Source organism: Lolium perenne, chromosome 3, assembly GCF_019359855.2.
Source record: "Lolium perenne isolate Kyuss_39 chromosome 3, Kyuss_2.0, whole genome shotgun sequence".
In the NCBI taxonomy this organism is placed as follows: Eukaryota; Viridiplantae; Streptophyta; class Magnoliopsida; order Poales; family Poaceae; genus Lolium; species Lolium perenne.
In genome coordinates this window covers 27,469,218-27,495,602 of record NC_067246.2, presented here as the reverse complement: position 1 = coordinate 27,495,602, position 26,385 = coordinate 27,469,218, and the positions used below count along the sequence as shown (strand labels likewise).

At 45.1% G+C, this 26,385-nt stretch overlaps 1 protein-coding gene across 1 annotated transcript; it reads left to right on the top strand.

The window, feature by feature from the left end:
- The first annotated feature begins 537 nt into the window (after window positions 1-537).
- Window positions 538-21,326, top strand: LOC127339182 (pentatricopeptide repeat-containing protein At5g59600-like). The gene is made up of 2 exons (XM_071827128.1): window positions 538-588; window positions 20,493-21,326. The coding sequence occupies exons 1-2, from the start codon at window positions 538-540 to the stop codon at window positions 21,324-21,326; spliced, it is 885 nt and encodes a 294-aa protein (XP_071683229.1).
- The last annotated feature ends 5,059 nt before the right edge of the window (window positions 21,327-26,385 follow it).

Genomic DNA, 26,385 nt, shown 5'->3' with positions numbered 1-26,385 from the left:
TGCCCAGATTCGGTAGCCCTTGCGATGATAGCAGCCAGGGAATCCACCATAAAGTCGAACAAGATCGGGGAAAGAGGGTCCCCTTGCCTCACACCCCGTGCGTTTCTGAAGTTTTCCCCGATGACTCCGTTCACGTTGACCGCGGTCTGGCCACCCGAGACCAGCTGCAATAAGCGGTGAACGATCATGGGGGAGAAGCACTTCCTCAACATAACTTCTCTCAGGAAGTCCTAGCTTACCCGATCGAAGGCTTTCTCAAAGTCAAGTTTGAAAAGAAGGCCCTTGAGTTTCTTAACCCTCAACTCATGGGCAATTTCGTGGAGAGCAAGCACGCCCTCGTGCAGGCATCTCCCTTTGATGAATGCCGATTGGCTGCGGTCGATCATCCTATGCGCTAGCGGGGCAAGACGAGTAGCGTAAGCCTTAGCGACGAATTTAAAAATAACGTTGATTAAAGCGATGGGTCTAAACTGCTTGATGGTGTCCGCCCCCTGAACTTTCGGAATAAGAGAGATGACGCCAAAATTAAGGCGCGCGATGTCAACCCTCCCTAGGGCGAAGTCGTTCAGGATCCGGAGGATCGGTCCTGTCAGAATATCCTAGAATATATTTGGCGACCTTGAATTTGGATCGATCAGGAAGTTGTAGTACTTTTGGGCCGTGGTCCGCAAGGCATACGTTGTAGGTCCTACACAGACTAAGAAAACGCGTTTATAGAGTGTGTGAACACCCAGTAAAGGAACATAATGAACATACCAGCCAAAGATAAACAATATTAAAATTATAGTCACTATGTAAATTACAGTTTGCGTTGCACATGTTTGGAATGGTACACGCCAGATAATATCTTAAATCAACCAATTCAGTGGTTCCCTTAGTAACTCTATATTTTCCAGTGTCTACAATTTTGCTGTGATCTTACTATTATACTAATAATGAATGATTAGACAACCTAATAATTATTATCCATGATTCATAAGATCAATTAACACCTAAGCATATCATATTATTATTTCTTTATGTAGCAAATCTCATAGCTTATGGATGTGACAGAGAATTTATATTGATTCAATGTTGGTTCGTCTATCAAATGAACATACCTGCCAATGAAGAAAAGTAGTATAGTTATAGTCGATATTAATTAATTTTTTGCGCAGCACATGGTTTGCACGCTACACACTAAAAAGATTTTAAGTCAACCCTTGACAGATTCAACTCATTGGTTCCCATAAATTTTCTAATGTCCATGATTGTGCTACACACTTATCAATCTATTTATCATGAATGATTGCACAATAAATTATTGTTATCCAGGATTTCTACGATCAATATATGAACACCTACGCATAGCGTACTGTTATTTCTTTATTTAACAACTCTCATAGCTCACAGATGTGATCGAGAATATATATTGATTCAATGCAGGTTCAGTCATCAAATGAACATACCAGCCAATGACGAAAGGCCATGCTACTATAGTCACTATGCAATTACATTTTGCGCACCAGAGGTTTGAGAGCATCTCCAGTCGCGTCCCCCAAAACGTCCCCCAAACCGCGCCGGATCGAGCGTTTGGGGGACGTGTTTTGTTCGTGCCGCGTTTGGGGGACGTTGCTCCCCAGCCGCGTCCCCCAAACGCCGCCCCCAAATGAATATTTGTGCACGAAAATAAAGGTTTTCATTCAATTTTGATTATATATTACAAAGTTTGAATGAAAACGGCTAGATTTCATCTAAACCTAGACTACTGACCGCCCGGCGGCGCGTTCGACGGCCCCGCCCCGTCGTCGCCTCCCCTACGCCGCAGCTCCTCCTGCGCGCGCCTCCTCTCCTTGCGTTCGGCGGCGGCCAGACGGTGCCGCTCCCGCCGCGCGTCCTCCGCCGTCCCCTGCTGCGCCGCCTGGAGGGAGAGCTCGTTGGCGCGACGAATATGCGCCTCTTCGAGGGCACGGGCGTCGTCCTGGAGCTTCTTCTCCGACTCGAAGGACTCGACGAGGGCGCGTTGCTGATCCGCCGTCTCGTCCGGGTGCGGCCCGTCGTCGTCGGACCACTCGAACTCGTCGTCGTCGTCGTCCTCCACCTCGGTCTCCTCCGCCTCGGCCTCCTCCTCCTCCATTGGCGCCTCCTCCTCCACATCTGTTGGCGCCTCCATCATCGCCGCCGCAAACGCGTCGGCCGCCGCCAACTGCTCCGCCCGCCTCCCCCATAGCGCCGTAAGCGCCGCCTCCCGCTGTCGACGCTCCTCCGCCGTCGCCTGCTGCTGGAGCTCGATCGACTCACGCCGCCGGCGCTCGATCGAGTCACGCCGTTCACGGAACAGCGCCTGCCGCTCATCGCGCTGGCGCCGGCGCTCGTCAGCCCATCGCTGCTCCATCTCCTCCCGGTACTGGCGCCGTCGCGCCTCTTGTCCCGTCGAGGCCGCAACGGTGTCGCACTGCTGCTCCTGCCACGCTGCTGCCGCCGCGGCCTCCTCAGCTGCGGAGGCAGGGGCGGAGAACGCCGCTAGATCCGCCGCCTGCTGCGCCTCACGGCGCTGGCGGGCCTCCTCCTCGAGTGCCTCCTCGAGTGCCGCACGCCGCTGCCGGCTCGTTAATGGAGGAGACGGCGGTGGAGGGAAGTGGCCATCGCCGGGGCGGTTCGCCATTGCCACTGGTGATGGAGGAGACGGCTGTGGAGCGACGAGGGCTGTGTTTGTTGCCGGCGGGGTGTGGTGGCTACCATTGATGAGCCGGGAGACCTTTTATAGACGCCGGCGTCGGGAAGAAAGCGCGGGAACAGACGAGAAGAGGCGGGAAGATCGCGCGGGAACGGGCGGTGGCGTGCGAACGCCGGCGACGCGTGGAGGCTGCGCAGCACCGACGAGACGTCTCGCCTGCCCCTCCGTCGCCATTAAGGCAAAGATGCCGCTGCGCGCGAATAACTACCGTCGCGAGGTAGGCGACGGTTAGGTTAAAATTAACTGTGCCGCTGACGCATCGGCCCCGCGTCGGTTGGCCTCGCTTTTCGTTGTGTCCGGCGTCCCCGGAGCGTCCCCTGTGGGACGGGGACGGGCTCGGGGCGCCGGACACCGTATCGGGGAGCGCCGGACAAAAAAGGGCTTTGGGGGAGGCGGCTGGAACGCTTTTTTTGTCCGGCGCGCCCCAAATCCCTTTGGGGGACGCTTTGGGGGACGCGACTGGAGATGCTCTGAAAAGTACACGCCAAATAAAATTTTAAGTGAGCCCTTGATGCATTCAATTCACTGGTTCAAATACCAACTCTAAGTAGTATTGTAATGTCCACGTGTTTATGATGAATGATTGCACAACCTAATAATTTATTATCCATGATTTCTAAGATCAATAAACACGTAAGCATATTGTATTATTATTTCTTTATTTAACAACTCACATAGCTTACAGACACTAGTAGAAAACCTCTCATCCATCTAAGCCATTGGTACCGGTTCCCTTACGAACCGGTACCAATGGGGTCATCTGCACCGGTTCAAGGGCTCTGGCGGGCGAGGAGATTTGGTACCGGTTCGTGAGGAGCTTTCGTACCGGTTCGTGTTAGGAACCAGTACGAAAGGTCTTCGGCCAAAATTCAGACGCGTGGTGGGGCTCGGGCTGGACCTTTGGTACCGGTTCGTAACACGAACCGGTACCAAAGGGTACCCAGCTATATCAAATCGCCCAGATCCCTTCCCGAGCCCCCTGGCTCTCATTTTTCTCTTCTTCCTCACACTCTAAATTTTTCTCCACCTTTCACACTCCAATAATCTTTATTTTTCTCCACCATTTTAACAAGATTAACGGCATACATCTATCCAAGGGTTAGCAATATCATCCTTCCTTCCGGCGTTCCTAATTTAGCTCAGTTCTTTGGTAGTTTTAACTCGTACTATTTTTGTAGTGCAAGCAAGGTGTTCGATGAAATGCCTAAGTTACTGATTTTATTTTTTTATATGCAATTTGAGCTGAAAGTATGGTATGTTTTGTAGGTTTTAATTAGTATCATCCCCGTCCTTACCGCTGTCGATCGCCAGCGTCGTCCCCTAGCCGGCACGGTACCACCTCGGTGAGCCCCTCTTCTTTTATAAAAAACAATTAGTTTTATGTGATGAACTTGAATATTAATTAAGTTGGTCACTCATATATCCATGATGTTGTGATTTTAATGATTTTTGATATACATATAAAATGCAGATGAGTCGACAATGGATGTACGGTGACCGGTGCCATCCCGAGTTCATTACTGGCATGCATTATTTTCTCAACGTGGCTGAGGCAAACAGGCGGTCGGATGGTTTCATGTATTGTCCATGTAGTTCCTGTAAGAATATGAAGGATTACTCTACCTCGAAGACCCTTCACGTCCACCTGCTGGAGAATGGTTTCATGCCCAGCTATAATTGTTGGACCAAGCACGGAGAAAGAGGGGTTATATTGGAAGACAACGAAGAAGAAGAGGATAGTGACAACTATCCCTTATTCACTGAAGACGGTGGTAGTAGAATGGGGGAAGACGAAGCTGGAGAAGAGCCCATTTTCGATGAGCCGATTTTTGATGACCCAGATGACGATTTGGGTCGGGCCATTCTTGATGCGAAGATGAACTGCAGAAATGAAAAGGAGAGGTTGAAGTTGGAGAAAATGTTAGAGGATCACAACAAACTGTTGTACCCAAATTGCGAAAATGGTCAGAAAAAGCTGGGTACCACGCTGGAATTGTTGCAGTGGAAGGCAGAGAATGGTACTTCTGACAAGGGATTTGAAAAGTTGCTGAAAATAATAAAGAAGATGCTTCCAGGGGAGAACGTGTTGCCCTCTAGCACGTACGAAGCAAAGAAGGTTGTCTGCCCTCTAGGATTAGAGGTGCAGAAGATACATGCATGCATCAATGACTGCATCCTCTACCGCGGGAGTACGAGAATTTGAATGCATGCCCGGTATGTAGTGCATTGAGGTATAAGATCAGGCGAGATGACCCTGGCGATGTTGAGGGTGAGTCCACCCCCAGGAAGAGGGTTCCTGCGAAGGTGATGTGGTATGCTCCTATAATACCACGGTTGAAACGTTTGTTCCAGAACAAAGAGCATGCCAAGTTGTTGCGATGGCACAAAGAGGACCGTAAGAAAGATGTGATGCTGAGACACCCCGCTGACGGGTCGCAGTGGAGAAAAATCGACAGAGAGTTCAAGTCATTTTCAGATGACGCAAGGAACTTAAGATTTGGTCTAAGTACAGATGGCTTTAATCCTTTCGGGAGCAGAGCTCACCATAGCACCTGGCCAGTGACTCTATGTATCTATAACCTTCCTCCTTGGTTGTGCATGAAGCGAAGTTCATTATGATGCCAGTGCTCATCCAGGGCCCGAAGCAACCCGGCAACGACATTGATGTGTACCTGAGGCCATTGGTTGAAGAACTTTTAGAGTTGTGGCGTGACGAAGGTGTACCTGTGTGGGATGAGCACGAACAAAAGGAATTTAACCTACGAGCGTTGTTATTTGTAACCATCAATGATTGACCTGCTCTTGGTAACATTTCAGGGCAGTCAAACAAGGGATACAATGCATGCACACACTGTTTAGGTGAGACTGACAGTAATTATTTGGGAAACAAGATTGTGTACCTAGGGCATCGTCGATTTCTTCCAAAACAACATCACGTAAGAAAGAGAGGAAAGCATTTCGGAGGTGAGGCAGATAACCGAACGAAGCCTACCCGCCCTAATGGGGAAGTTATATATGATATGGTCAAGGATTTAAAAGTGATCTTTGGAAAGGGTCCCGGCGGACAATCTGTTCCGCATGATGTTGACGGACACGTACCCATGTGGAAGAAGAAGTCGATATTTTGGGAGCTACCCTACTGGAAATTCTTAGAGGTTCACTCTGCAATCGACGTGATGCACGTGACGAAAAATCTTTGCGTGAACCTGCTAAACTTCTTGGGCGTGTATGGGAAGACAAAAGATACACCGGATGCACGGCAGGACCAGCAAAGTATCCACGAAGGAAACAACCTGAATCCAGAGAAGTATCAAGGTCCTGCCAGCTATGCTCTTACCAAAGAGGAGAAGGAGATCTTTTTTGAAGTCCTGAGTAGCATCAAGGTCCCGTCTGGCTTCTCGTCGAATATAAAGGGAATAATAAACATGTCGGAGAAAAAGTTTCAAAACCTAAAGTCTCATGACTGCCACGTGATTATGACACAATTACTTCCGGTTGCATTGAGGGGGCTTAGGAAAATGTTCGAGTACCCATTGTGAAGCTATGTGCGTTCCTCAATGCAATTTCTCGAAGGTGATCAATCCACTTACTCTACAAAATTTACAGAAGGATGTGGTCCAATGTCTAGTCAGCTTCGAGTTGGTGTTCCCACCATCCTTCTTCAATATTATGACACATCTCCTAGTTCACCTGGTCGAAGAGATTGGCGTTCTCGGTCCTGTATTTCTACACAACATGTTCCCCTTTGAGAGATTCATGGGAGTCTTAAAGAAGTACGTTCATAACCGTGCTAGGCCAGAAGGAAGCATCTCCAAGGGCTATGGAACAGAGGAGGTCATTGAGTTTTGTGTTGACTTTATTCCTGACCTTAAGCCGATCGGTGTTCCTGAATCGCGCTATGAGGGGAGACTGCGTGGAAAAGGCACGCTAGGAAAGAAATCAGCAACGTGTATGGACGGACATTCTTTCACTCAAGCACACTACACAGTTCTACATAATTCCATCTTGGTGGCTCCGTACAAAGAGGAACACAAGGAGATCTTACGCTCTAAATACCCTAGCAACGTGAAGATTGGATTGATGGAGAACACATGAAGACTTTCGGCGGTTGGTTGCAAACACGTCTCATGAATGTCACCGATGACGAGCAGCTGTACTTGTTGGCCAAGCAACCATCTTCTACTATATCGACTTTTCAAGGGTACGAAATTAATGGGAACACATTTTACACTTTCGCCCAAGACAAAAAGAGCACCAACCAAAACAGTGGTGTCCGCTTTGATGCAGAAGATGGCAATGGGAACAAGGTCACATATTATGGGTACATAGAGGAGATATGGGAACTTGACTATGGACCTAATTTCAAGGTCCCTTTGTTCCGGTGTAAATGGTTCAACCTGAAAGACGGGGTACAGGTAGACCCGCGATGACGGAATGACTACAGTGGATTTCAAGAATCTAGGGTACGACACCGAACCATTCGTCCTAGCCAGTGAAGTGGCTCGGGTTTTTTATGTGAAGGATATGTCTAGCAAACCGAAAAAAAGAAAAGAAAGGCAAGAGGACACATCATACGATGAGCCAAAGCGGCACATAGTTCTTTCAGGAAAAAGAAACATCGTGGGAGTAGAGGACAAGACAGACATGTCAGAAGATTATAATAAGTTTGACGATATTCCACCCTTCAAGGTAAAAATTGACCCAAGCATCATCTTAAACAATGAAGATTGTCCATGGTTGCGTCGCGAAGAAGAAAGGGAAACGGGCGAAGAAAACTCGAAGACTAGCTAGCTACATATAGGGATCATAACTTGTGTATCTCAATATGGAAATCACTTTTGTGTAATGATGTTACTGTATGTAAGATATTAACAATGGAGATGGTTGGCTTGTTTTACTAGTTAAGTCACGGGCTTGCAGGGAAATTTTTCCGAGGCGGAACTTCCGAATATGCCATATATAGGGCATGTGCACCAAGGGCATATTCGAGAAGTTCCGCCACGGGAGATTTCCCAACCCTTTCCCCAACATTGTTAGAGGAGATGGAGTCTTCCACGGGCTTGCAGGAAAAAATTTCCGAGGCGGAACTTCCGAAGATGCCATAGGGCGTGTGCACCAAGGGCATCTTCGACAAGTTCCGCCACGGGAGATTTCCCAACCCTTTCCCCAACATTGTTAGAGGAGATCGATGGAGTCTTCCACGGGCTTGCAGGGAAAAATTTCCGAGGCGGAACTTCCGAAGATGCCATAGGGCGTGTGCACCAAGGGCATCTTCGACAAGTTCCGCCACGGGAGATTTCCCAACCATTTCCTCCATCCATGGTGATGAAACTCTCCATCCATGTTGGCTTGTTGAGCTGCTTCCCATGGTGTATCGATGCTCCTTTTATAGGCACGGCGCCGCTTCTACTTTGTCTTCTTCTTCCTCCGACAGGGCGTCGTGCGCTACATACTTTAGCTCATCGAGCAGAGCGTCCTTATCCCACCGACAGCTTTAGTACCGGTTGCACCCACCAACCGGTACTAAAGGTTACCCACGCGTCCTTATCCCACCGACAGGGTGTCGTGCGCTACATACTTTATCTCATCGAGCAGGGCGTCCTTATCCTGCCGACAGCTTTAGTACCGGTTGCACCCACCAACCGGTACTAAAGGTTACCCACGCGTCCTTATCCCACCGACAGGGCGTCGTGCGCTACATACTTTATCTCATCGAGCAGGGCGTCCTTATCCTGCCGACAGCTTTAGTACCGGTTGCACCCACCAACCAGTACTAAAGGTTTGCCTCTGTCTTCCCACCTATTTTCTTCCCGCGCTTTCCACCGGTTCCCGCCTCTGTCTTCCCGCCATTTTTTCACTATATATATGTAGGCTTGGCCACCATTTACATATCACATCTAGACTCATATCTGCAAACCTCATCATTCTCTCCCATGGCTTCCATCGCATCTCTAACCCCCCGGGAGGCGGAGGCGCTTTGCGCCTCGAACTACCCCTGCCCGCCGGGCTACCGCGTCCCGATCGGCTGGTTGCTAAGCGTCGGAGGCGTACCGGTCCCTCCAGTCCCTCTAGGTGTGGCGCGCGAGATGGCCATCACGAACCACTACTACTTCGAGCTCACGCCAGAGCAGCGGAGGAATCCCCAGTGGCATCCCGACTACAGCCCGACTTGGGAAAGCTTCTTCATCAATCGGCGTGAGAGGGCGCTTGCCAGGCACGAGGAGGGCGGCCCGCCTCCTCCGAACTTCAACGAGGCCGGCCGTCGGCTGTGGTGGCGCGGCCGGACTCTCCAGGGCGTCATGGCCTACCGTGGCCCCCGCCTGCGCTACCCTCAGTCCCAGCCCACGCGTGCTCACCCGCCGACGTTCGAGTACCGCGACCCCGATGCCAGCGACGATGATGACGGCGACTACGATGACTACAGTGGCGACTACTACAGGGCTAGGCACGAGTATGACTGAATGACTCCAACAGTAGAATTTGGCCATGTATCTTTAATTTTCAGTTAAGCTATGTACTTTTAATTCGAGTTCACTCGTAATAAAATTTTATTCCCGCCCTTTCTTTCCCGCCTTTTTCCGTCGTACGTGGCGGGAAAGTTTCCCGCGCGGACGGCGTCGTGGCAGGAGTAGATAATATATAGAAAAGAATTAGAAAATATATAGAAAAGAAATATAAAAAAGGATATAGAAAATAAATAGAAAAGAAAACAAACGAAAAAAGAAAAACAAATAGAAAACAAATAGAAAAGAAAGAAATAGAAAATAAAAAGAAAACAAACACAAAAGAAAACAAAAAAAACTGAAAAGAAAAGAAAGAAGAAACATAAAACAAAATAAATAGAAAAGAAATATAAAAGAAAAGAAACACAAAAGAAAGGGGAGCGAAAATGAAAAGAAAAGAAATAGAAAATGAAAAGAAATAGAAAATGAAAAGAAAAGAAATAGAAAATGAAAAGAAATAGAAAATGAAAAGAAAAGAAAAGAAACACAAAATAAAAGAAAAGAGAAACAGAAAAGAAAGAAGAAAACGAGAAAAGAAAAAAGAAACAAAGAAAAGAAAAGAAAACGAGAAAAGAAAAAAGAAAACAAAAAAATACATTTGGTACCGGGTGGTAGCACCAACCGGTACGAAAGGCCTTTCGTACCGGTTGGTGGTACCAACCGGTACCAAAGGCCTCTCCCCCTGGTTTTCCCTTAGCCGCGCGACGGAAAATCCCCAAATCCCCTGGTTCTCCCTTAGCCGCGCGACGCACAAAGCAGAGCCGCCGACGCACCCACGCCGCCGACGCCACCGACGCACCCACGCCGCCGACGCACCCACGCCGCCGCCGACGCAGTGATGACCCACAAGTATAGGGGGGTATCGTAGTATTTTCGATAAGTAAGAATGTCGATCCCAACGAGGAGCAGAAGGTGTTGACAAGCAGTTTCGATGAAGGATTCCCTGTAAATGCTCACAGACAAGTATTCAGGGGGTTTTGATGTAACAGTTGAATAAAGTACGAAGTAAAGTGCGAGAGTAACAATTGCAGCGAGTGGCCCAATCCTTTTTAGCACAAAGGACAAGCCGGTTTGTTTACTTATAATGACCAAACGTTCTCGAGGACACACGGGATTTTAGTCTAGTGCTTTCGCTACATACGGCTAAATAATCTTCATTGTTATGATAAGTGTTGTGTGGGTGAACCTATGCTAATGTACCGCCCTTTCTAGGACTAATACATACTTGTGATTATACCCCTTGCAAGCATCCGCAACTACAAGAAAGTAATTAAGAATAAATCTAACCACAGCCTTAAACTCTGAGATCCTGCTATCCCTCCTGCATCGCTATACCAACGGGGGTTTAGGTTTCTGTCACTCCGGCAACCCCGCAATTGGCAAACGAGTACAAGATGCATTCCCCTAGGCCCATAAATGGTGAAGTGTCATGTAGTCGACGTTCACATGACACCACTAGAAGAATAACACCACAACTTAAATATCATACCATTGAATATTACTCAACCATAGTTCACTACTAACATTTAGACTTCACCCATGTCCTCAAGAACTGCACGAACTACTCACAAGACATCATATGGAACATGATCAGAGGTGATATGATGATGAATAACAATCTGAACATAAACTTGGTTCAATGGTTTCACTCAATAGCATCAACAACAAGTAGGAATCGATACCGGGAGAGTTTCCCCTATCAAACAATCAAGATCAAACCCAAATTGCTACGGCGGTGACGGTGTCCAGCGGTGGAGACGGCGGTGATGATGGTGGAGATGATGATGATGGTGATGGAGATGATGTCCAGCTCAATGACGGTGACGATGGCGTCGATTTCCCCCTCCGGGAGGGAATTTCCCCGGCGGATTCCTGTCCGCCGGAGAGCTCTTTTCTCTCTGGTGTTCTCCGCCCTGCAGAGGCGGCTGTAACTCTTCGCGAGGTACCCTCTGTGGCTTAGGTTTTCGGGACGAAGGGTTTCGCGAAGAAAAGGAGGCGAAAGGGGCTGTGGGGCCCCCACACCACATGGTGGCGCGGCCAGGCCATGGGCCGCGCCGCCCTATGGTCTGGGCCCACCTTGGGTCCAGCTCGCTCCTCCTTCTGGCTTCCTTCGTCATCTTGAAAAATAGGATTTTTGGTATAATTTCCTTCCACAGTTGATCTTCCGAAATATTGCGTTCTGACGGTGCTTTTTCCAGCAGAATCCTGGCTCCGGTGCTTGATCCTCCAATAATGATGAAACATGCAAAATAGATGAAATAACATAAGTATTGTGTCCAAATATGAAATATATCAATGAATAACAGCAAATTATGATATAAAATAGTGATGCAAATTGGACGTATCAACTCCCCCAAGCTTAGACTTCGCTTGTCCCCAAGCGAAACTGAACTCAGTAAACAGGACCACATGTTTATGGAGTGAAGAGTCGATAAATAAAATACGGACAAGAAGCATCATATTCATTCACACAAGACATTCTAGTAAACAACTTCCTCATATAACTCAACTTGAAACAAGTATAAAGTAATCACAAATAAAGGTGCATAAGAAATCATAGTTGGTGATGGCAAACTTCGTTCTTAGTCAGAGAACAATTAACAGATTATATTTATCTCATTGAGCAGCGCTCTCATGTTAAAGTTTATATGGCATAACTTGCATACTCAATCATAATAGTCTCCTCGTAATCATTGATAACTTGCAAAGTTATATTCATTCAGATAAAAATTGTACTAAACAAAAAAGAATAAAAGACATGATGAGGCAAATCACAATATAATGGTTTGATCACAACTACTCAAATGCTTGCTTGAGATAGAGGGAAATAGGTTTACTGACTCAACATAAAGTAAAAGACAGGCCCTTCGCAGAGGGAAGCAGGGATTAAATCATGTGCTAGAGCTTTTTCAGTTTCGAAATCATATAAAGAGAATAAAAGTAGCATTTTGAGAGGTGTTTGTTGTTGTCAACGACTGGTAGCGGGTACTCTAACCCCCTTGCCAGACAACCTTCAAAGAGCGGCTCCCATATTATTTTCATTTTATGTGGCACTCCTTCCAACCTTTCTTTCACAAACCATGGCTAACCGAATCCTCGGGTGCCTGCCAACAATCTCATACTATGAAGGAGTGCCTTTTTATTTTGGTTTTATTATGATGATGACACTCCCCCCAACCTTTGCTTACACAAGCCATGGCTAACCGAATCCTTCGGGTGTCGTCCATCAATCACATACCATGGAGGAGTGTCTATTTAGTTTAATTAATTTGGGACTGGGAATCCCATTGCCAGCTCTTTTTGCAAAATTATTGGATAAGCGGATGAAGCCGCTAGTCCATTGGTGAAAGTTGCCCAACAAGATTGAAAGATAAAACACCACATACTTCCTCATGAGCTATAAAACATTGACACAAATAAGAGATACTAAGTTGTGAATTGTTTAAAGGTAGCACATGAAGTATTTACTTGGAATGGCGGAAAATACCATGTAGTAGGTAGGTATGGTGGACACAAATGACATAGGTTTGGGCTAAGGTTTGGATGCACGAGAAGTATTCCCTCTCAGTACAGGTTTTTGGCTAGCAAAGTTAATTAGCAAGCATAAGAGTTGAGGGAAACAAACAAATATACATGTGATAGAAACAATCATGCATCTTCCTTGTAAGCACAAACAATTTTAACTTCAGAATAATAAGCTATGAGCTAACAAGAAAGAAAGACAATGAAACAACTACATGTATTTCTCTTTTCTACTTAAACCTCAAAGTGTTGTTGCTATTGACCAATGCTAAGTTTGCCAAAACCAAATAGATTTATTCAATGCTCCCAAAGTGATACCAATACTAATGACAAAATAAATCATATAATAGAGATTGCAAACTAAAATAAAATGTGCAATATGTAAATGATAAGACTTCTCATTAATATTCCATAATGATAACTCACACCAAGGGATACATAGACAACCAACTAAAGGAGAGATACTTCCAAACTGCAACCCATCTTATATGATAACTTCCCTACTCATGATATGACACTACTTGACAGTAAAAAGTAAAAGGTAGTGATGATGTGATACCGCGGCACTCCCCCAAGCTTGGAACAAACCAAGGGGATGCCAATACCGATGATGAATTACTCCTTCGGCGATGGTGGTGATGAACTCCTCCCGCGCTTCTTACAGATCTCCTTCAGCTTCAGTTTCTCAGCTTGGCAATTCTGCACTAAGACTTGAAGAGATTCATTGTTATCTGAAGTTGGCGATGATGACCTTGTGATGTGAATCGAGTGGTATTCCAGCATTCTTCGGAGACGGCAATTCTCCTCCTGGAGTATGTCCACTTCTCTTCTCAGAGCCCGATATTGATCACAAAACTCATCGGTAGTCCGTAGAGCTTCTTCCAACACAGGGAAGGAGTCGAGGCTAAGAGCGGGTGGTAAAGGTCCCTGCAAGTTATGAGAAAAAGAACGTCGAGTGTCAACAGATCCCACCAAGATTTGCTTGCTCCCAACGGCTTGCTGCTCTTGTCTTGATGGCACCCTCTTCACTTCTTCCTCCGAAAGCCCCTTGCCCTTGTTGTTGGAGGCCATGGTGCTTCTAGACCGAAAACAGATCCTGCCAGAAACAGCTCGAAACAAAACACGTCGAGAAAACGATATACGGACCTCCAGGGATCCGGGGGATTATATAGCAAAAAAATTTACGACAAAAGGAAAGTACCAGATCGAACCAGAGTCGGAAAGGGGCGACGAGGCGGCCAGACCATAGGGCGGCGCGGGCCCAGGCCAGGCCGCGCCGGCCTATGGTGGCACGCCCTCGTGCGTCCTTTCCTCTCCGTTTCGAACTCGTAATTTTTCATATTTTCCAAAAACAGCAAAAATATTGTTCGGAAAGTAAATTGCGTACTTTTCATTACCGATCATACCTATTCAAAGTCGAGTTCTGGCGGACTGTCAATTTGCCCTTTGATGAAAGCCTCCGGTGTTTCCACTTGAATAATATCAACATCAACGTTATAAGAATCACCTGAGATATAATGCTTGAGTCTTTGTCCATTTACCACTTGCGTGGCATTGCCTTGGAGAGAGCTAATTTTGATTGCTCCTGAACGATACACCTCCTCGACAACATACGGTCCTTCCCATTTCGAGAGTAATTTCCCTGCAAAGAATCTGAGACGAGACTGATACAATAGGACTTTATCCCCAACATTAAACTCTCTTTTGATGATCCTCCTATCATGCCATTTTTTAACTTTCTCTTTAAAGAGTTTAGCATTTTCATAAGCTTCACTTCTCCATTCATCTAGAGAACTTAATTGCAACAACCTCTTATCACCAGCTAGTTTAGGATCTTTATTTAGTTCTCTAACAGCCCAATAAGCTTTGTGCTCTAGTTCTAAAGGTAAATGACATGCTTTCCCATAAACCATTTTATAAGGTGACATTCCCATGGGATTTTTATAAGCAGTTCTATAAGCCCATAGTGCATCCTTCAATTTACTAGCCCAATTCTTTCTAGTTTTATTAACGGTCTTTCCCAGAATAGATTTAATCTCTCTATTTGATAATTCTACTTGACCACTAGTTTGAGGATGATAAGCGGAAGCAATTCTATGATTAATACCATACCTAGCAAGAGTTTTTCTAAAACCTCCATGAATAAAATGAGAACCTCCATCAGTCATAATATATCTAGGCACTCCAAATCTAGGAAAAATAATGTCTAAAAACATTTTTAAAGAGGTCTCACCATCAGCACTTTTTGTAGGTATGGCTTCCACCCATTTAGTAACATAATCAACAGCAACAAGTATGTGAGTGTTACCTTCTGAAGACGGAAAAGGTCCCATGAAGTCAAATCCCCAACAATCAAATGGTTCAATAACAAGAGTATAATTCATAGGCATTTCATTATGTCTGGATATATTACCAACCCTTTGGCATTCATCACAAGATAAAATAAACTTTCTCGCATCCTTGAAGAGAGTTGGCCAATAAAAACCTGATTGTAGAACCTTTTGCGCGGTTCTTTCTCCGGCGTGATGTCCTCCATAAGCACTACCATGACATTTACTCAATATCTCCTGTTGTTCATATTCGGGAACGCACCTTCGCTGAATACCATCCACTCCTTCTTTATATAAGTGTGGGTCATCCCAGAAATAATGCCTCAAGTCATAAAAGAATTTCCTCCTTTGCTGAGCTGAAAAGGTTGGAGGCAAGTACTTGGAAACAATAAAGTTAGCATAATCAGCATACCAAGGACTGTCTCGCGAGCTCACCTTTATTACAGCCAATTGTTCATTTGGAAAACTATCATTAACAGGAACAGGATCATAAACAATATTTTCCAATCTAGATAAATTATCAGCAACAGGATTATCAGCACCTTTCCTATCTACAATATGTAAATCAAATTCTTGCAAAAGAAGTACCCATCTAATAAGCCTCGGCTTAGCATCTTTCTTTGTCATAAGGTATCTAATTGCAGCATGATCAGTATGAATCGTAACTTTTGAATCAATAATATAAGATCTAAATTTATCACAAGCAAAGACTACAGCTAATAATTCTTTTTCAGTTGTAGCATAATTTCTTTGAGCAGCATCAAGAGTTTTACTATCATAATGAATAACATTCAGTTTTTTATCTACTCGCTGTCCAAGAACAGCGCCTACAGCAAAATCACTAGCATCACACATAATTTCAAATGGTAAGTTCCAATCAAGAGGTTCAACTATAGGAGCAGTTGTTAAGGCTTTCTTTAGAGTTTCAAAAGCTTCCTTACAATCATCATCAAAAACAAAAGGTACATCTTTTTGAAGAAGATTAGTAAGAGGCTTTGAAATCTTGGAGAAATCTTTAATAAATCTCCTATAAAACCCAGCATGACCAAGAACACTACGAATACCTTTAACATCCCTCGGATAGGGCATCTTCTCAATTGCTTCAACTTTAGCTCTATCAACTTCAATACCTCTCTCAGAAATTTTATGTCCCAGTACAATTCCTTCGTTAACCATAAAGTGGCATTTCTCCCAATTAAGAACAAGGTTAGTTTCTTCACATCTCTGCAAAACTTTATCAAGGTTTCGCAAGCAACTATCAAAAGAATTCCCATAAACGAAAAAATCATCCATGAATACCTCTACAATACTCTCACAAAAACCATGAAAAATAGCAGACATGCATCTTTGAAAAGTAGCAGGAGCATTACATAAACCAAAAGGCATGCGTCTATAAGCATAAGTTCCATAGGGACAAGTAAAAGTGGTTTTCTCTTGATCTTTAGTTTTAACAGCAATTTGTGAAAACCCAGAATAACCATCAAGAAAGCAAAAATGAGTATTTTTAGACAATCTTTCTAGCATTTGATCAATAAATGGTAAAGGGTAATGATCTTTCTTAGTAACTTTATTAACTTTTCGAAAGTCAATGCACATTCTATACCCTACGACTACTCTTTGAGGGATGAGCTCATCATTATCATTAGGCACAACAGTCATTCCTCCTTTCTTGGGAATGCAATGCACAGGACTAACCCATCTACTATCAGCAATAGGATATATAATACCAGCTTCAAGAAGTCTTAATACCTCATTCCTTACCACTTCCTTCATCTTCGGAATTAGACGACGCTGATGTTCAACAACAGGCTTTGCATCATCTTCCATATTAATAGCATGTTGGCAAATAGAAGGAGAAATCCCTTTCAAATCATCAAGAGTGTAGCCAATAGCTCCTCGGTGTTTCTTCAATATCTCCAATAACCTTTCTTCTTCAAACTCTGCAAGCTTAGAACTAATAATAACAGGATATATTTTCTTGTCATCAATATGAGCATATTTAAGATTATCAGGCAAAGGCTTTAATTCAAAAACAGGATCTTCCTTTGGTGGCGGTGTTGTACCCAAATCTTCCACCGGTAAATCATGCTTGAGAATAGGTTGGCGGAGAAAAATTTCCTCAAGCTCATCTCTTTCTTTCCTAAAAACTTCACTCTCGCTATTCTCCAAATGTTGCTGCAAAGGATTATTAGGAACAAGAACAATAGATGCACACTGCTCCATTTTAAAATCATCACTAGGCAAATCAGCTTTATAAGGGGTTTTGGTAAATTTAGAGAAGTTAAACTCATAAGATTCACCAGCAAATTTAGTCAAAATTTTCTCTTTCTTGCAATCTATAATAGCTCCACAAGTATTTAGAAAAGGTCTACCAAAAATGATAGGACAATAATCACTAGCAGCAGAACCAAGTACCAAAAAGTCAGCAGGATATTTAATCTTACCACATAGAACTTCCACATCTCGAACAATACCAATTGGAGAAATAGTTTCTCTATTAGCCAGCTGAATAACCACATCAATATCTTCAAGTTCACAAGAACCAATTTCGTGCATAATCTCCGTGTAAAGCTCATAAGGAATAGCACTAACACTTGCACCAATATTACATAATCCATAATAGCAATGATCACCAATTCTAACAGATAGCATAGGAACACTAACTTGTTTGGGTTTATTAGGATGTGAAACAATATTAGAAGCATCTTCACAGAAAATAATATGACCATCCTCCACATTTTCAGTCACAAGATCTTTAACTATTGCAACAAAGAGGTTCAACTTTTATTTGTTCTTCGTGTTCTACAGGTTTCTTTTCACTTTTATGAACCGCACTATTTATAATGAGTACTCCTTCATTTTAGCAGGGAAAGGAGTTTTTCAATATAAGCTTCAGGAATAACATGATCAGCAGTTTCAACTACAACGCATTTATTAATAGATGAATCAATTTTATCTTTATACGGTTCATGATACTTATCAAAATTCTTCTTTGGCAATTCATAATGAGAGGCAAAAGCTTTATAAAGATTTGCAGCAACTGGAGAATCAAGACCATATGTAGCACTCATATTACGAAATTTATCAGTATCCATAAAAGCTTCAATGCATTTATAATCATAAATTATACCTGATTCTCTATCCTTGTCGTTCTCCCAACCTTCAAAGATTTTCTTGGATCCGATCAAGAAGGTCCCTTTTAAACTCTTCTTTGTTGCGTGTAAATGATCCAGAACAAGAAGTATCCAGCAAGGTCTTGTCTTGAAAAGAAAGTCTTGCGCAGAAATTATCAATAATAACATTACCAGGAAGCTCATGAATGGGGCATTTGAGCATTAAAGACTTCAATCTCCCCCAAGCTTGGGCAATACTCTCTCCATCATGAGGCCAAAAATTATATATGCGATTCCGATCCTTATGAATTTCACTTGGAGGATAGAACTTAGAATAAAACCGGGGCACAATATCATTCCATTCAAGAGAATCCCCATTATCCAGTAATTTATACCAATGCGCCGCCTTACCAGACAGCGATAAAGAGAATAGTTTCTTCCTCACTTCATCCATAGCAATACCTGCACACTTGAATAAACCGCATAATTCATGCAAGAACAATAAATGATCTCCAGGGTGGACAGTTCCATCCCCTTCATAGCGGTTATCCATAACACGTTCAATAATTTTCATAGGTATTTTATATGGTATCACTTCCTCACCTGGCGCCTCATCCACTACCGTTGCAGTAGTAGTAGATTTCCCAAATAGAAATTGAAGAGAAGATCTCTCCATAATGACTTATAGCAGCAGTAAATAAAATCAGCACAAACAGTAAAGGTTTTCCTTACCAATTCCACTTACCAATAGCGCTTCACTCCCCGGCAACGGCGCCAGAAAATAGTCTTGATGACCCACAAGTATAGGGGGTGTATCGTAGTATTTTCAATAAGTAAGAATGTCGATCCCAACGAGGAGCAGAAGGTGTTGACAAGCAGTTTCGATGAAGGATTTCCTGTAAATGCTCACAGACAAGTATTCAGGGGGTTTTGATGTAACAGTTGAATAAAGTACGAGTAAGTAAAGTGCGAGAGTAACAATTGCAGCGAGTGGCCCAATCCTTTTTAGCACAAAGGACAAGCCGGTTTGTTTACTTATAATGACCAAACGTTCTCGAGGACACACGGGATTTTAGTCTAGTGCTTTCGCTACATACGGCTAAATAATCTTCATTGTTATGATAAGTGTTGTGTGGGTGAACCTATGCTAATGTACCGCCCTTCCTAGGACTAATACATACTTGTGATTATACCCCTTGCAAGCATCCGCAACTACAAGAAAGTAATTAAGAATAAATCTAACCACAGCCTTAAACTCTGAGATCCTGCTATCTCTCCTGCATCGATATACCAACGGGGGTTTAGGTTTCTGTCACTCCGGCAACCCCGCAATTGGCAAACGAGTACAAGATGCATTCCCCTAGGCCCATAAATGGTGAAGTGTAATGTAGTCGACGTTCACATGACACCACTAGAAGAATAACACCACAACTTAAATATCATACCATTGAATATTACTCAACCATAGTTCACTACTAACATTTAGACTTCACCCATGTCCTCAAGAACTACACGAACTACTCACAAGACATCATATGGAACATGATCAGAGGTGATATGATGATGAATAACAATCTGAACATAAACTTGGTTCAATGGTTTCACTCAATAGCATCAACAACAAGTAGGAATCGATACCGGGAGAGTTTCCCCTATCAAACAATCAAGATCAAACCCAAATTGCTACGGCGGTGACGGTGTCCAGCGGTGGAGACGGCGGTGATGATGGTGGAGATGATGATGATGGTGATGGAGATGATGTCCAGCTCGATGACGGTGACGATGGCGTCGATTTCCCCCTCCGGGAGGGAATTTCCCCGGCGGATTCCTGCCCGCCGGAGAGCTCTTTTCTCTCTGGTGTTCTCCGCCCTGCAGAGGCGGCTGTAACTCTTCGCGAGGTACCCTCTGTGGCTTAGGTTTTCGGGACGAAGGGTTTCGCGAAGAAAAGGAGGCGAAAGGGGCTGTGGGGCCCCCACACCACATGGTGGCACGGCCAGGCCATGGGCCGCGCCGCCCTATGGTCTGGGCCCACCTTGGGTCCAGCTGGCTCCTCCTTCTGGCTTCCTTCGTCATCTTGAAAAATAGGATTTTTGGTATAATTTCCTTCCACAGTTGATCTTCCGAAATATTCCGTTCTGACGGTGCTTTTTCCAGCAGAATCCTGGCTCCGGTGCTTGATCCTCCAATAATGATGAAACATGCAAAATAGATGAAATAACATAAGTATTGTGTCCAAATATGAAATATATCAATGAATAACAGCAAATTATGATATAAAATAGTGATGCAAATTGGACGTATCACGCAGCCGACGCAGCCGCCGCCGCCCGCAGGTAACCTCCCCGGCCCTCTCCTCCTTCTTTCCCTCCCTACCGCCGTGCCCACTGCCCTCCGCGCCTGCGCGCACCTCGCCGAAGCTGCCGCCGGCCGCCTCATCCACGCGCTCGTGCTCACGCGCCCCGCCCTCGCCTGGGACCAAGTCGTCGCCACCGCCTTGCTCGACATGTACGCCAAGTGCGGCCTCATCGCCAGCGCCCGCAAGGTGTTCGACGAGATGCCGGCCAGGGACCTCGTCGTCTGGAACGCGCTGCTCGCGGGCTACGCGCGCCACGGCCTCCCCGAGCACGCCCTTGCGCTGTCGCTCATCTCTGGCTCGGTGCTGAACTTCCAGTACGGCAGAGCGCGCGCGCTGTTCCGGCAAATGGTGGCCAGCGGCGCCCGTTTCCCGCCAAACTCGTCGACGGTTAGCAGCGTCCTGCCAGCATTTGGCACCATCGGTGACATAAAGCATGGCAAGGAGGTCCACGGCTACGCCGTCGTAACCGGCGTCGAACGGGAGCTCATCGTGGGCAGCGCTCTCGTCGACATGTACGCCAAGTCCGGACTCGTGCACGAAGCGCGCCACTTGTTCGACAGGATGTCAGAGAGGAGCACGGTGACATGGAACTCCATGATCTTCGGTCTTGCGAACTCCGGCCATTGCCAGGAAGCCGTCGGCCTCTTCGACCGGATGCCACGAGAGGGAGCGAAGCCGAACCACCTGACCTTCACCGCCCTTCTGACAGCCTGCAGCTATGACTGCGTCAGGAGAAGCACCGGCGGCTTTGCGAGAAATGTGCTTCTTGTGGTTATGACTGCGTGAACCCTGGGTGGGAGCAGATGACATGGACGGCGGAGCTCAGAGATCACCTACCGCCGAGGCAGTATATTTGTTGATGAAAAAGTTATTTTTTAGGTGGTTATATGGGTTATACATGTTGTTCTCGTTCTTAGTTTGCTACATTTTTAGCAGGAATCTGACATTATCTTAAGCCCCTTAATTAATTTCAAGTCATTGTTCAAGATTTCTTGTTCTTATGCTAGATGGCTATTCAAATAACTAGAATGGAAAATGGGCAAATCGCAAACGAGCAGCAATATGATGCCATTGCATTATCACTAGGTGTTCCGGCACTCTATGGTTTCGCTATCTGTTATATGATCATGACATGATGAATGAAATACAATTGCTTTCTTAATTTTGCAGTGACATTGAGGTATGGAGGACGGCACCTTCGTCCGAGATGAGGAGGGGGAAGAAGCGGTGCAGAAATTGATCTATGAGAGTGCCCGTGGTCCGGAACCCGACGATGGAGATGACAACGAGTACCAAGACTTTCTGAATGATTTTGGCGAGGGACTTGAGTCTGAACAAGTTAGAAAAGACAATGAAGTGTCCATCACAAACTCCGGCGAGGTGTATATCTATGTATCAATTAGTCTGTGTTCATCCCTAGATGCATTCATTTATTTGTATTGCACTTATTAACGAATAATTTTTTCTTTTAGCCTTCTGGATCATCGAGCAAGTCTGTTAGAACAAAACGAGGCCCGACGCGGGTGCTAAAGGGCGAGGGCAGGTTAGCCCTCACGGCATTCAAGGATAATGGTGAACCAGTTCATCCCAAGGAGTTTTGCCACAAATTTACAAGTCAATCCGGAGTTATTGTTAGGGACCATGTACCGATCAGCATTCAAGAGTGGCATAAGCCGAAGAACCCGGAGAGTGGTGCTAGTTATGTCAACGACACGATGAAAAAATTTCTTTGGGACACGCTACTGACAAAGTTCAGCCTACCGGAAGACATGACGGAAGGCCAGAAGAATAAAGTCAAGGAATGGACATTGAAGAAGATGGCCATACAATTCCAGAGCTTCAAGAAAAATTTATGGGACAAATATAAGAATGAAGATCCAAAGATTCGATGATAATCTAGTGAAGATAAAAGATCACTGGGCCGCATTTAAGGATTATAAGAAATCGTCTACTTTTGTGTCCCGATCGAAGAAAAATACCGAAAATGCTGCAAAGAAGAAACTTCCGCATCATTTGGGGTCAGGTGGCTACAAGAGTGCCATTCCGAAGTGGACAGCGTTTGAGAATAAACTGATTGATCATGGAATCACTCCACAGACATGGGACTGGCCCGAACGGTCCAAGTTCTGGTTGTTTGCTCATGGGGCAGGGTTGGACCCAAAGACAGGGCTGATCGTTGCGAAGGGAAAATGGAAGGAAAAAATTGAGGCAATTGTACCAAAGCTTGTAGATGCAATTGAAAAGGTCAGAAAGGGAGAGTACATTCCTGATCGAGAGAATGACGAGCTGACACTCGCCTGGGGAACCCTGAACATGTTGGACGGGTACGAGCTCGCCCAGTCTCACCATGAAGGAAGCGTGGCCGGACAGCGCGACACTTATAGAAGCCGTTCGCGAAAGAAGAAGAAGGACGCCGACATTGTAACGGAATTGTTAACTAGGGTGGAGGCTCTTGAGAGAAATCGTAGGGCACCGATCAGCCCGTTTCTACGGGATCCACAAGCCGATGCTGCCCCATCTCAGCGAAGAAGCGATGTCGGTTCCTCGCATCTTGACGGATGTGGAGGAAGCTACCCCGTGGATTATGTCACGGAGAAGACAGATTGCGAGCTACATATGTTAATCGGGACCGCGTACGTTAAGGTGGCGGTCGGCTATGTTTACCCAAGTGAAGATGGAGCAATGAAACATCATAAGCCCATTCCACCTGGGTGAGTTCGTGTAGGGGTGTATGAAGTTGTTTCTTGTTTAGAAAAAGTGGATCTTGATATTCCTAGAGGTGAAGATGAGAGGACACTGGCCGATGTCAAGCACGGTTTCGCCCTATGGCCGAAGAAGTACGTCGTCCTTTTGCAAAGGCCACCGACTCCTACACATGAGCAGCAAATGCCATCAACTCCTCCTGGTGGCAGTCCTGGTGAGCAGCCAAGTCCATACCTACCTGAGAGGGACCCCAGCGTGAGTCCACCATCTCGAGATCCTCCGCGACGTAAGACGGCGTCCGTTGCGGAACGGTGCACGCCGCCTAGGAAGAAAGCTAGAAAGGAGAAACAACCGCCGCCTACCGAGAAGTTACCTTGGGAAAAAACTCCGAGGAAAACGCGGAGGCCGTTCGTGCCGAGTTGAAGAAATGGTTTGCACCGAAAGTGCCAGAGATACCTTTCGAGAAGACACTAGATCCGGTGAAAGTTGTGCGTACCGTTGACAATCTATATGACCCTGTACCATCGCCGCCATCTGACTATGCGCGTTCTATTGAAAGGTCGTATGACAAGATGATCGAGGCGACAAAACCCGTTCAATCGGGTATCAGGGAGATAAAAGGGATACACAGTGTCTACCAGCTCGGACAACAACCCGTTCAATCGGTCGCCCCTCTCAAGGTGTTTGACGGGAAGACCGTTCAAAGTTCTCGACAAGACGCAACTGATTACGCCTTCGCTGAACGAGCATATCAGTTTGTTCAAGGGAAAGATTTGGTCGAGAATCTCAGGAAGGTACCAACATGTATGCGTAACTTGCATTCGTGGTACCTTAAGGCCTCAAAGGAAGGGATCGAGACTATCATGGTGCGAGTTAGGGAAGAGCACTACTTCCAGGAGTACTGTGTGAACGTTGACTTCGCCGAACTCTTTCAGTTATACAATCTCCGGGCCCTCGACAAATCAATCATCAGTTGCTATTGTCTGTAAGTGATTTATTTATTTAATTTGACAAGTCGTTCATTGCCTGCAGATTATAATCTTTTGTGCGCTATATTATGCAGATCGAAGATGCTCGAATGCAAAAGGGACGATATCACAGACATTGGGTTCATTGACCCGCACACAATGCATGTTAAAACCATAGAGAATCCCCTCTATAACAAGGATACACCGCAGACTTTGCTAAGGTTTTTGAAGCGACAACGTGACAAAAAGCTAATAATTTGGCCTTACAACTTCGAGTGAGTCTTACCGTCTTATAACACATTATATTTTGCTCACCGTATGTCAAAATTTTAACTAATGACTTATATATATGACACTACATATTGAAACGTGCGTAGGTTTCACTTTATTCTTCTCGTCATCAATTTGGAAATTGGAGAAGTTGAAGTCTTGGACTCACTAAGCAAAAAATCGGAACTATACGTGTCTTGTTTTTTAATGCTCAGAAGGTAATTTTAATTCTTATCGGTTTGTTTCGTTAATTTCCTGCTTTGAACTAATTGATGACTCTTTTATGCATTTTCTTTTGTCGAGCAGCGTATGGCAAACTTTCATCAAGGAAGATACGTCCGTGAATGTACACCGAAGATGCGATGGCGTGCGAAAGTAAGTAGTACTACCTAGGTCCACACACCTTTTAATTATCATAATTGACTATTGTTTGATTGAATTATATTCTTGTAAAGAAATTCCCGAAACAACCTCAGGACCGATCTCTGTGGATTCTTCGTTTGCGTAGTACATCCGCAGAATTGTCAACGAGAGAACGAATAATGAAAGAAATAAAGAGGTACAAAAACAATCTTCACAAATTTGTTTTGTTATCATAAGTTGTGCTTTGAGTTTCAAAGTAAAGTTGTTTCATGTATTCATTTGTATCTTATTCTTTTATAGTTGGCAAGAAAGCGGAACAAGCTCTCAATCGATGACCGCTTCATAGCAATAGGCGAGGAATTGGCGGGATTTTTCCTTCGGGACGTCATACCACCACTCGCAGAGTACCACTATGAATGAAGATGTACATGTTACATATATAGTTGACTCGAAGAGTACCACTATGCTACATGTAATAGACATATATAGAGTACGCCTCGGAGAGTACCACTATGCATGAAGATCGATCTTCATGCATAGTGCTACTTAATTTGTGATCTTATGCAATAACATGTGTGTTATATTATATGCACCAACTTGCTATGCATCATCTTGATCTTCATGTACTACCTAAACCCAAACGCGTTTCTGGTGCATCGACGCGATATGAAACAAACCGATATCCCTAAACCCCTCCAAAAACCCTAAAAAACCAATTCTCTGCCGCGGCAGAGATTTGGGCAAATTCCCTGCCGCGGGTGGGAACCTTTGGTACCGGTTCGTATTACCAACCGGCACCAAAGCTCCTTGGCCCTGAGCTCTCCTGGTGGCCCACGTGGAGGGCCTTTTATACCGGTTCGTAAGCAACCGGTACGAAAGGGGGGGGCCTTTAGTGCCGGATAATTAATACCGGTTGCTCAACCGGTACTAAAGCCCCTCTGGAACCGGTACTGATGAGAGATTTTCTACTAGTGAGATGTGATCGGGTAATATATTGATTTGATGCAGATTCCCCCATCAAATGAAGGCAATGAACATATCAGGCAATGACGAAAAGTAGTACAATTATAGTCACTATGTAACTACATTTTGCGCATCACATGGTTTGAACTCTACAACCAAAGAAGATTTTAACTCAACCCTTGATGGGTTCAATTCATCGGTTCCTATACTAACTCTATGTTTCTAAGTTTTCTAATGCCCACGATTTGACAATGCTCTTATTAGTCTATGTAGATGAATGACTGTATGACTTAATAATTATCATCCAAGCTTTCTAAGATCAAGGAAGACCTAAAGATATTGAATAATTATTTCTATATTCCCAAACGCTAAAAAGTGCTTGGATGCTAGTTAGTCCATCCGAGCCTCCGTTTGTGAGCCGTCTGATGCCTGAGCGGTGGCACGATCGCGGCCGCGTCGAAGGAGAGTGTCCCGACCAGATTACACCTGAGTATCGACACCTACATCACTCCCTAAACGTTATCTCCACCGCCCCACCCTCCACCTTTCCGGCACCGCCCCCGGCGACCCATCCCGGC